The sequence below is a fragment of the Halichoeres trimaculatus genome, unplaced genomic scaffold, assembly GCF_033239565.1.
Source record: "Halichoeres trimaculatus isolate MK-OKI-2021-1 unplaced genomic scaffold, fHalTri1.1 fHalTri1_scaffold_6, whole genome shotgun sequence".
Classification (NCBI taxonomy): Eukaryota; Metazoa; Chordata; class Actinopteri; order Labriformes; family Labridae; genus Halichoeres; species Halichoeres trimaculatus.
In genome coordinates, this window is record NW_027437184.1 from 18,140,226 (window position 1) to 18,152,484 (window position 12,259).

At 38.7% G+C, this 12,259-nt stretch overlaps 1 protein-coding gene across 1 annotated transcript; it reads right to left on the bottom strand.

Moving 5' to 3' along the window:
• Positions 1–19: 19 nt before the first annotated feature.
• Positions 20–12,117, bottom strand: trpc6a (transient receptor potential cation channel, subfamily C, member 6a). The gene is made up of 14 exons (XM_074672153.1): positions 11,881–12,117; positions 10,726–11,054; positions 9,104–9,236; positions 7,365–7,665; positions 6,558–6,743; positions 5,854–6,018; positions 5,510–5,753; positions 5,202–5,429; positions 3,035–3,299; positions 2,352–2,547; positions 1,867–2,067; positions 1,695–1,751; positions 408–483; positions 20–314 (listed from the first exon to the last, which is right to left on the bottom strand). The coding sequence occupies exons 1-14, from the start codon at positions 12,084–12,086 to the stop codon at positions 184–186; spliced, it is 2,718 nt and encodes a 905-aa protein (XP_074528254.1). The 5' UTR covers positions 12,087–12,117; the 3' UTR covers positions 20–183.
• Between the last annotated feature and the right edge of the window lie 142 nt (positions 12,118–12,259).

Sequence of the window (12,259 nt, forward strand, 5' to 3'; positions counted from 1 at the left end):
CTTTGTCCATGGAGTTAAAATGACATGCTGTATATGTTCATTAAGACATAACTATGCAAAGAGGGGAATACATTTTAATTTGATATAAATATTCTATATTTACACCCATGGATGAACAGCAGGAGTTTGTTAAATTTTGTTAAGCTTTACATCTGTGTCTATGAGTCAGGGTGACTTATACTGCTACTCTACAGGAGTACTCATCTCTCCCATCCTCCTCAGCAGTCCATCCAGTGTCTCCATGTTCTGAGATTTCTCCTCCAGCAGCTCATATCGCAGGCTGGAGATGTCTTGCTTGATCTCCTTCAGCTCTCCTAAACAAAAAACAAACAGAAATTATTAGAGGCTCTATTCTCAAAAAGGAAATCTCACTTGAAAGAAGTTGAACTCAGCTCTGCTGATCGTACCTTCTGTGATCTCATCGCTCTCTCTGTCCGCTTGGGCTTTGATGATGTAGCGCTTTATTAATCTTTTCATGATTTTCTGAGGGAGGATAAAAAAAAGGGCTCTTTGTTTAGTGTAACATAATAGTACTAAGAGAAAGGCTTATTTAGCATCTATCAGGATCTCATCCTGCACTTTCATGTAGTCAAAAGTTCAACCAAAAATATTCATTTGCAGCTGATTCTTTTTCTGAATTATCATCTTACATCTTTAAAATGTGTGCAGCTATGTTTTCATTTGGAAACTATTTCAATATAGATACTGCTTAAAGGTAGAGTCTGCAGGATTTTCATGAAAACTAAGATTACAACTCATAGAGGAATAATCCTGCTCAGTTGTCACTTCTGGGCCTCTATACATGTGTGTCAGTACCTCTGTCTGCCTCGAACCCTCTCCTCTGGATGTTGATGTTTTTGGATGTTCAGGGGCGTTTCTAGCTGGAGAGCGTGGTTACCTCAGCCAATCACAGTACGCTCAGTGCATAGGTGACTTTGCATGTTTTTAGCGAGTGCTAAGTTTATAGAAATTGAAGTGGAGTGCAACTTTAGTAAAAACAGTAAAGTAGCATCGTTGTATAAATGTGAATTGTCCAGAAGATCTGGAAACATTTTGAATCTCACATTTTCTCTGCTGCTATTGTGTTTACTCTCTGAAACGCAAATACATTGTTTGTTACTATAATAACAAAAAAAAATATGGCTCTTGAAAATGTCTTAAACTTTATTATACTATATTCTAAATTCACAGTCAAACATAAATTTTCAAAGTCACTTCCAAAGTTCCCTTATTTTCTATTTAGAATTTATATTCTTCATCAATTTATTTTGGGGTTTCTTGATCAGGTTTTTCCCCCCTTGTCTGTTTTGGAGTTGAGAGTGTATTTACTTTATATATATTTTAATTGTCTTGTCTCTTGTATGTACTGTATTTTTTATCTTACCATTTAATCTGTCTTCAATTGATGTGTAGGTGCTACTGTTTGTCTCTCTATGTATATGAACACCCAAACTGTTGAACGAAAAAAAAAAACAGAAGTACGCTGCAGCCCCTAAAATAGGACACAGCTGTAGTCGTCACAGTAGGAGCCTGTGGGTGTGCACTGCCGCTGGCACTGAGCCAAGGAGGAGGAGCCCAGTTTGACTTTGTGTTTACTAACAAGTAATGAAAATTCCTGCAGACCCTACCTTTAAGTAGCTACAGTATTGTAAGCGTTTGCTGAAATGTAATGTAAAACACCAAATGATGCATACCTGATATCTTGTCGGGCTGGCAGAGGCACCTAATGTTGAGTTTTTGTTTTCCCCAAGCTGTAAAATTAAGACCAAATTGGTTTAATTGAACACCAGTGTGACAAGCCTGTGGTGTCCCAATACCACCACATGGAGGAGCTATATCTCCGCCTTGAAAGCTTCAGAGCCATACCTGGTTGAGCTGAGTCTCACTTTTGTCCTCAGTGCGCCCTGCCACAAAGCGCAGAAACAGGGATTTTAAGGCCATGGCTAATCCCACCATAGATTTTGGACTTGGGACCAGATTAAAAGGCACAGGAAGCGTCCTTCCCTCCTCAAAGTAAGAGAACCAGAGTTTAGCTCGAGCAAACTTCCACTCAACATCAGCGTCATCCTGAAGACAAAAGGAGAAAAATGAAGAAAACAAAGTGATCAAGGAGGAGAGAAAGTTAGATCACAAAAAAGTAAACACACAGGCACAATAAAAAAACAACCTTTGATTTAAAGAAGACAATACCTGGACATTCAGGGCACTAAGTACATTCACTTTCTTCATACATGACAACATGATACCACTTGTATTTTGCCATTTCATATTTAAGTTGTAAATATTTCCTCAAGGATCTCAATTTGTGCTTGAATCTGAAGCACAGGATGATTCAGTTTTTAATGACAAACCTCAATCTCCTGGAATGAGCTGTTGATCATGGCGATGAGCATGTTGAGCAGCACTATCACCATGGTAACGTTATAAACCCCATAGAGCACATAACCAATGTTCTCAATGAATTTGTGATCGTGGTTGATTACAACAGACTTGACCTCGGACAGTCCAAATATAGCCCAGAACAGAGTCTTGAAGCTCTCCTCCAGGCTGGACAGAAAGAAAAAGAGGCAAGAGTTATTTTTGACTTCAAATAGGTCAAATTAAAGACATAAACTGATTTTTTTCAAGCCCCAGTTGTAAAATATACTTGCAGAGACTTCACATTTTTCCAGTAGGAAAACACTTCTTTCACAATTTGACTTCCATCTACTGTAAAAAAGCAACTTCTGAATCATTTCCAGCATCCATGTTTTCATTTGATTATCCCTTTGGTTTGTTTTTCCAAATAAGCAGCCTTTTGTTTGAGGCATCAGGCTCTCACATCATCTTAAACCAAAATTATGACTGGGCTAACCTTTAAGCCAGACCACAAAATTTTCCATTATTTTTATTGGAGCCTCAGCCAAACTTTAAATCTCTGAAAGAGGATTTTTAATGCTGGATATCTTCCAACAAAAAGTGATGAGACTATCAGAGTACAGAAAAATCTTCTTTACATGTGAGCAGATGCAGGTGTGTAGAGCAAATATCTCACGTGGTGAAGGCGTCATTCTGCTTGGCCCCCAGGTAATAAGAGTACAGGTTGAACATGCCGATCATGAAGGCCAGAAAAACCAGGATAAAGATAACCATGAACTTAAAGATGTCCTTCACTGTCCTCCCTAAAGAGATCTGCAGAGGACCAAAGCTCTCGTTGGCAGGGAGGATATAAGCGATCCGTGAGAAACTGAGCACCACAGCGACGGCATACAGGCCCTCTGACACCAGCTGAGGATCTGATGGCAGCCAGTGGATACGAGCTGCAGAGCAAGGACCAGAAAGATCAGTCAGAGATGACATTCACAAAACACAAATTTAACAAATCATTGAAAGTTATAACTACAGAACGTCAGATAGGAAACAGTTAGTGATCCTTTTCCTCTCTCTTTACTTTTCCTTGTGATCTCTTTGAATACTTTTTTTTTAATTCTAGCCTCTAACGATCAAACAGGCCAATCATGTGATGTCAGGGACTAAATAGGCCAATGTATGATGAGGGGTACGAGTCAAAAATGGCAGAAACCACCAATGGCTCAACTTAGATTTGCCTTTGTGAAGCTGCTTTGTGGGACTGGTTATTGCTAAGAGGGATGCACATTATTTGATTTTTTGCCAATATCCAACATGCTGATATTTGACGACTCATTTAGCCGATACCAATATTTTTTTTTGCGCACATGATTGCAGAGATAACCAACTCTTTTCTGTTTCTGAAGTACATGATATGATGGTGCACAGTCCTATCACATTTGTTATGTAATATTCATTTTTTGTGCAAATAAATACACTCAAAATGACTATTTTTTATAACAGTTCCTTTCAAACAAAAAATTCCCCAAATCATACTTGAAAGCTGGATGATGCTCTTTCTGAGAAAATCATGACATTACCCGCACAACCTGGGCAAATTTGGCCAATTCTATAACTGACAGCCAGTAAACATAACCATTGTTCATAGGAAACATATGAGAAGTATCTGTACAGCAAATAAACCCAAATCTAATAATAATGGTTTCTTTTGGTTAATGTAAAATGTGCCTAAAGTAGTCTGATGTATGTATCTTACAGACTGCTGCTTAAATTCAAGTTAATCTTATTAAAGAGCCAATTATGGGACTATTCAATCTAAACTGTGCAAACAAAATCACAAAAAGTTCCAAAAATATGTGTAGCTTTAGCCTATTATTTTATAAGTTTATTTTATCGGCAGACTTTGGTGTGTTGGCTGATATTCAATATTTTATTTTTAAGCCAATATCGGCTGATACCAATAGCTTACTAATAATATCATGCATTCTTAACTGTTATTTAATGTTGGTAGCTTGAAAATGGAGGCAATTGAGAAAAATGAGGGAAATTAAGAAAATTATTTGAATTAACATTTTAAAAAAGTGTGGGAAAATAAGCATTTTCTTTATAGAAATATATTTTATCACCGTTTATTATTAGTGATTTAGATATAATAATCTTAATTTTTTAATCTCATAATTTCCATTTCTATACAAAAGCTGAACTTATACCTTATTAATCAGTGGAAATTTTTTAAACAAAATTTAAGTTTCAAAAGGCAAATATTGGGGCACAGATGGCCAAGTGGTCTAGGTCGCGCCCTATGAGGTTCACTCTGGATTTGGATCCTGCCTGTGGCCTGGCTCTCACATTGTTTCCTGCTCTATCCACTGTCCTAATCCTCTCTAATCAAAGCCCCGCCCCTGCCCCCACAACAACAACAACAACAACAACAACAACAACAAAAAACACTAAAAATGCAAATATTATCAAAAAACCTTAATTTGATTTTTTTAAAGTCATTTCTTAGGATGGAGTGACAATTAACTGCCTCTATAGCTGATCATGTTTAACTCAACAGTATTATTAATGCAACACACTGAAAACCGCCCTCCAATCAGAGTTATATAACTGTTACTTTCTATTACTGAGCTTACATTTTTGCTTGAGTTACTGTGAAAATGATCCATATGGTCAGTTTTATTTTGAAACAGTCAAGAAGAGACTCTAGTTCAACAGACATGAGCTCAGCTGCAGCATACTGTCTTAACTCACTGCAACTGTTTATACTCAGAGCAAATATTTCTCAAGCACTTTTTATTTAGAGTCAGGAGCCTGGGTAGTTGTGTGTGTGTGCGTGTGTGTGTGCTCACCCAGTGTGAAATAGTGTATCTCTGGGGGCAGTGTGACATTAATCAGGGATTTGTAACGGCTGTGAACGTAGGACTGCGCTATGTGAGCATGTCTCAGTGTGGCAAAGCGGCAGCTGAAGGAGGCGAGGAAGATCGCCAGCATCCCAAAGTCAAGAAAATTCCACGGTTCGAGTAGGTACTCTCCTGGCCCCTGGCTCCAGATCTCCTTCACCTCAGCCCAGATCATACCTGTAACAGGAGAGGTGAGGTGATGACACACAGGATGATGGGATGTTCTCTGAAGCATAGAGGGAGTATCCACTGCTCACCCATGACCCATGAGATGATGAGGATCTCCATCCAGGTGAAGGGGGTGGTGGTTTTGCGATACAACAGCAGAGGGTCAGAACTGGTTTGGAGTTCTCCTGGAAGCTCACGGTGGGTCATGTTTGGTAACAAGGTGGTGCCTGCGAAACGATCAGCGGCATTCAAGATCAGGAGACCTAGAAAAATAGTGAAGGACGAGGCATGGGCCACAAACTTCATAAAGGGGCTACGCATCACCTTCCCCACCTGAGCAAGAGAGACGAAACAAGCAGAGGATGAGAGGAAACATATGTGTAGGAGATGGATGTCTTTCAGGGAAGTCGTCGGATTATAAAGCGTTACTCACTCTGCTGCATGGAGCCACCCAGTAAGCCAGAGACAGTCCAGGCAGGCCTATGGCCACACCCAGCACCACCAGCAGCTTGATTGCCATGGTTTGTTGTCTCAGGCCGGGAAGATTCTCATACCAGATACTCAGAAGCTGCTGCTGGCAGTTTGGATGAGCCACAAACTGAAAAACATCATAGAAAGAGAAACAAGGCAAAGAAAAAATGAAGTGTTACTGATAGTTTTTTCTCAGCCCTTTTGTTTTTATCATGAGAACATTGGGTAAGGGGCTTTCAGTCTTCATTGAGGATGCTCATATGGCTGCCCTTGTGACTTGAATATTTTAGCTTTTAAACCAAGCTTTAAAATAACAAGGGAGAGAAGAGAGTGAAGGGAACAGAGCTTGCTATTGAGCCACAGAGGACACCTTGTTCTTCTTCAAGGATGCAGTTATTGTTTATTTTAGACAGGCAGTAAGTACAGCGCTGAATCCTGTTCTTACTCTTTCATTCTGTGTCAGATAAACAGGCTCTGTGCAGAGTGTCAGATCACTCTGTTAGCTGACTGTTCTGCAAAAGTAAAGACCTCAATTAATCTAAGACAAAATCTTACTGAGCCCTTATTTTTCTGAATCCCACACCAGGCTTTATCTTAGAGAAGGAAACTGCTGTTCTGTAGCTTGTCTTCATTTTTTACGTTCTGTGCATAAATGAGGTTACTAACCTTTTTCAATTCGTACTTGATGGCAAGTTTAAGGCGCGTTAAAGAGGGTCGACCAGGTATATCGTAGCAGTCTTCAGCGTCGGTTTCCCCGCTCAGTATGGCTTCCACTTCCTCAGTGCTTCGACACAGATCGAGAAGACCCACCACATAGTCCTTACACTGGCTGGACAGACAGCAGTAATCGTGCTACAGACACAGAAGAAGAAGAAGAATATCCATCAGTGAGTGAAATCGTTGACAAGGCACATTCCACTAGTGGTTTTATGGCATGTCTGTTTGTTTAATATAATTAGATGATTTAGCTACAGATATTTCATCTTTAACTTGAAACTGACACAGCTCTGGAAAAGTTTGACCTAAAAACATCAAAGTCATCTTGAGAAGTCATTCACTTCTTGGTTTATGTCAAGAAAAATGGGTGACAGCTTCAGTTCACATGCTGAGTGAATTCAGATAGTACATTTTTCTCCACATAGTGACTGTAATACACCATCCCACTGTAAGCCTTATGATAATTGTATTTGTAGTATCTGTGTCTGCCTTTAATGTCAACGGTGTCGCCAAGATCTAGCACCCAGTCTGTCTCTGCTTCCTCTTCTGAAGCTCATAAAACGTTTACTGGCAGGGTTTACTGGTGGCTGGTTGGCAGCGACATGGCTCATATACTTTTTGTGTGTATTTGATGATAGGCTGACTTAGGGGCATGTTCCTGGTATCCCTGAGAGGGAGTGACCTGAGATTACATGAAGACCCATCTGGATCATGTTGTTTCAGATGGGTATTCTGAATATTTAGTTACATCTTTACCTTGAATTCTTTCTCAATATCAGCCAACATGGCCAGTTCATTGCTGAGCTCAAGTGCAGCCAGAACTGGGTCCTCATTAGACAGGGAGAGGTAAGCAGGACTAGCAAGTCCTCTATAGGCATTGATCCTGGATCTGGAGTGGCTGAAGGAATCAAACTGCTGCTGGTAGTTACAGGAATCGCAGCCGCAGAAGTAATCGTGAGGAGGGTCGATGCGAGCCCCTTTGCTCAGCAGGGTGTGGACTATCTCGTACTCCTGGCAGTGAGCGGCGAGGATCAGTGGAGTCACATCATGAGAGAACCTGTGGGGATAAACAAACACAAATGAGACTGTAAACAATTTACAGAGGAGCAAAATAAGGATAACAGTTCCCACATTTGTAGCACGGTGGCCTGATACAACTTCAGTGAAATATTTATCTTCAAACTCCAAAATCCTTACTTGACCTTCTCATTCCCTGAAATGGGCTCAATAGAGGAGTGGAATCTGCAAGTTTTGCTTAGCATTGGGACTTTTTTTTACCAAAGTGCATGGTTTTGGCTACATCATCTAGACCAGGGGTCTGCAACCTTTACTCTCATAAAAGCCATTTTGCCTCAGCTCACCTGGATTTAAGTAATTTGGGAGCCACAAAAAGTATTCTATCTTCAGAATAAAGACAAAAAAAGTGTATAAAATTCTAAATATACTAAAAATCTGGTAAATAATTATCTAAACAAGAGGGTTTATATATATATATATATATATATATATATATATATATATATATATATATATATATATATATATATATATATATATAATCTTACTTGTAAGGTGTTAGTTTTTATTTCTAATACATTTTGGGGAAAAAAAGAATTATTTTTTATTTCATAAATTCACTAAATTTATGAAATTTGAATAAGTTGCAAAATGTTTCAAAAAATTTCAAAATTTTAAACAATTTGCAAATTAAAAAAATGAAATATTTGTCAAATTTGGAAAAATTTGCAAAACTTCCCAAAAAAGTTAAATTCCCAAATTTGCCAAAATTGTATTAATTAGCAAAAAAAATTAAATGAATGGTTATTTCAAAAATTTGTATTTTTTTTAAATAGAAATATTGAAAAAATTGCAAAATCTTCATAACAAAGGAATTCAAATAATTTGCAAAAAAAAAAAAAAAAAAAAAAAAAAAACATAAAAAAAATGCAAAAATCTCAAAAAATGTTGAAGCTTTATTGCAAGAGGTGATGCATATTTAGTTCAACAAAATGTTAATGCATTTTTTAATTTGGTGTCAATGTCATTTGTCATCAATACCCTCTGTAAGAAAAATAAAAATTCTTTATTTCAATAATATTTTTTAAAGCTACAGGCAGCCACTGCAAAGGAGTCAAAGAGCTGCATGAGGCTCCAGAGGTTGCAGAAAGATCTAGACCAAATATGAACATACTGTATGTGTTTCATGGTGGAATTTGTCATTTCATGAACTCAATAACATTCTTCATTGTCAAATTATTATCATTATTTCCATGTCAGTGTGGCTAATACAAAGCTAACACTAGCAGTTGGCTGGCTCAGTTTACCCAAAAACTAGACCAAAATAATGACAGGACAAACAGTGAGACATTAGTTCAACCAGAAAAACTTTTAGAGGGTGAAACTTTTTGGACCTTTCATTATCATTTTCTAAGCTGGGCAAAATTCGTAACATTAACACATGTCAAAGTAGAGCTTCAGTCGTTATAATGCCTTACCTCGTTCCGTCCTCGTCGTAAGCATAGAAGTCATCCAACATGTCTACCTGAGCAGGGCTCGCTGTCAGTCGATGAGCATCTCTAAAGGCGGGATGAATCAACAGGGCCTCGGTGATCCGAACGTAACCTTTACCTGCAGAACAAGAACACACTAAGTTGTTACTGCGGCTTTGTATGGCTCTGTGTGGCTTCCCTTCTGTGGGATTCTTAATCAGAATTTCATGGAACTTTCTGTGACAGAGTCCTAAAAATTCCAGTCCTTTTTTCTCCTTTTACGGCTGCAACAGTTTTTTGTTGTGACTATACAAAGAGAAATTCTTCAGAAATAGTGAAAAATAACCCCACTTTCTCCACAGGGAACAACAAAATCAGTACAAACCAAAACTCCCTTTAATCCAAATTTTCCCAATGTTAAAGTTCTGCTACCAAAAAAACTGGAGCTTTACATTTTTATTACCTGGCACTACAGGACTTGACATTAACGTTTTTGGTCACCGGCCACTGTGGCTAGTGGTATCCCTGAGTTACTAGCCACTCAGTATTTTCAGTGGCCACAATTTGTTTTTGGATAATTATGTTTAGTATGATTAAAGCCGATGATGACATGCTAAAGTTTACTTAAAAAAGATGTACAACCTCTTTAAATGTAAATGACCCCCATGCACACTCAAAACAAGACTACATCAATGTTAAAATCCACAGGTCCTTAATCAGGTATTCAGCTCTGATAAAGTTGTGTGAAACATTGTGCTCCTTTCATGTGAAAATATGCAGTCTATTAAGACATAGTAATTAAAATAGTAGTTTGTTATTGCTTATAATAAAATGGTAAAGGAGATTAATTTCACTGATAAAAACTCAGCAAGAGACACTGTCTGCTTAAATATTTATTAACGATTGAAATCAGAAAATCATTTCTTTTTTTCATGAGAATGACAATGAAGGAGAGGTAAATTAAATTTCCTCAGAGCTTTCATCATCAGAGTCATCTTTTTGCTTGTCTCTCTGCTCCATGTTTGAGATAAAATTCAACACGCCAAAGTGGCCAGTGGGAGCGGCGGTGTTACCAGCCACTGCCGAAATCCACCTGCATTTGGTTGGTTGGCCGGTGTTAATGTCAAGCCCTGCCTGGCATTACATGGATTTTAAATTTCAATTCTACATAAATTCCAGATATGCCGATCATTAAACACGATCAGTTAGCCTATACTGGGTGAATCCATAACTTTTAGAGCTCCCCCTGTTGACTTGGTGCTGTATCGGTCTTAAAGCTGCCCCTTCCTTTTAACAGGTGGGACATAAATCAAAGTAAAAATAGAGTAAACGTAAAGTACACTTTCTAATAAGTGCTCAGCAGTTGCTGGTTATCATGTTAATTTCTATCTATTTTTCTGATAAGTTTATTTTTGATTTGATACTTATGTGAAATAGATGATTGTTTGAAGGCTCTGTTGAAAAAAGCAGCCGACCAAAGTAGCAGTAAAAGATCACAAAACTTTGCATAACTCAGTTACACCAACACAATAATTGGTTGTGCTGTGGGCTGTACCAACATTTCTGAGGTTTTCTGACTAACAGAAAGTTTAAAGGTTATCTGGTTTTATTAACAGCACACATCTTACTGATGGCTAAAAGGAGGGCGTCACCCACTCTGGCCAAGTCCGCCCTCCCCAGCAGCAGCTCGGTCACCTCCAGATGTTCGTTGGCCACAGCCAGCTGCAATGCATTCTGGCCCATGTAGTCCACTGCGTTGACATTCAAGTTTGGCACGTGGAGCAGCATGCGCCGCACCTCTGGTATGTTGCCGTATTCAGCAGCCTCCAGGAAACGCTGCTCAACCTCAGACAGGTTGACTGAGGGAGCAGAGAACATGTAGGCAGGACCACGGAGGGCCTGGCGTCGCTTAACAGCGCTGAGGGGAGCCAGGAGCTGTCTCTCAGAGCTGCTGTGGCTGCCAGAGAGTCAGGAGACATAAACACACGGTATATAATGTTCACATGATTATTATACACACACATAGATAGCCTTTGGGAAAACACATTCCAGTTACTATTTCAGTTTAAATTCTATAGCTGAGGTTTCAATTGGCTATTCAGTCATTCATTCCATAGATTTGGTGAATAGACTTTGAAAATGCTTTTGCCTCCTTCTAGAGCATTGCAAGCAATTTCCTGTAAGTTTGGCAACATTCAACATCATTCAAATAATTACAAAACAAAAACTGTTGTATTGTATGATGCTGCCATAAGACTCATCACTTGTAATTAAATGAGATTTTGTTTTTCAGAAGTAGTATCAAACACCATTTTCTTTTAGATTCATACATGACTGCAAAGAAACTACAAAAATATATAAAGATAGAGGGAAAAGTTGGTTTAAAAGCAAGGATGAAGTCAGGGAAGTTTAAAGAATTCAAAGGATGTTTAAAATCCTACTTACAAATGTATAAAAAGTGTAATCTGTACCATGTTTTTCCATCAGTAAACCCAAATCTAAAAACAATCAGCTACAGAAATGTAAATCAAGGCTGTCATGGCTTAAATGAAGTTATTGGAGCTCTTATCTTCTAACTTTTGATATTTGTCTGTGTAATAATGTAATTCTGCCTTTCATGCCTATAGCCCCTTTCAGGTATTGAAATCTGAAATGTTAGAACCTTAGTACCCTCTATGGTTATATTATAGCTCTACATTGTTATATCCAACCTTAAATTTAACAGGAGAAAAGCAAAACTGTACATTATGAATATAAAACCACAAAGGGGGTGTAATTCTTACCCAAGGCATCGCCCGGAGCAACAACTTTCCTCTCCAAAGTCATCGTACATCAGCAGGTTATCCCGGCTCCGAGCTCTGGGGCTGTCAGTGTAAGCCACAGGTCGGCTGTTATGATAAACCGCCGGCGGTCTGTGGTTCATCCCTGAGGTGATCAACAGTCGAGGGTCTGCTCCCGGTTCATGTGAAGGAGCAATCAAGTGTGGCATGACTCTGTCCTCCTCTCTGTCTCCCTCCCCCTCTGGATCTTCTGTGTCCTTGAGAAAGAATGCATCCTTCTGGTCCCACTACACTTTTATTTACACGACACATTGACCTTTAAAGACGTGAAGGGCAGCTTAGTGTAAGAGTCTAACTGTGTGACTCAAACACATTAAATATT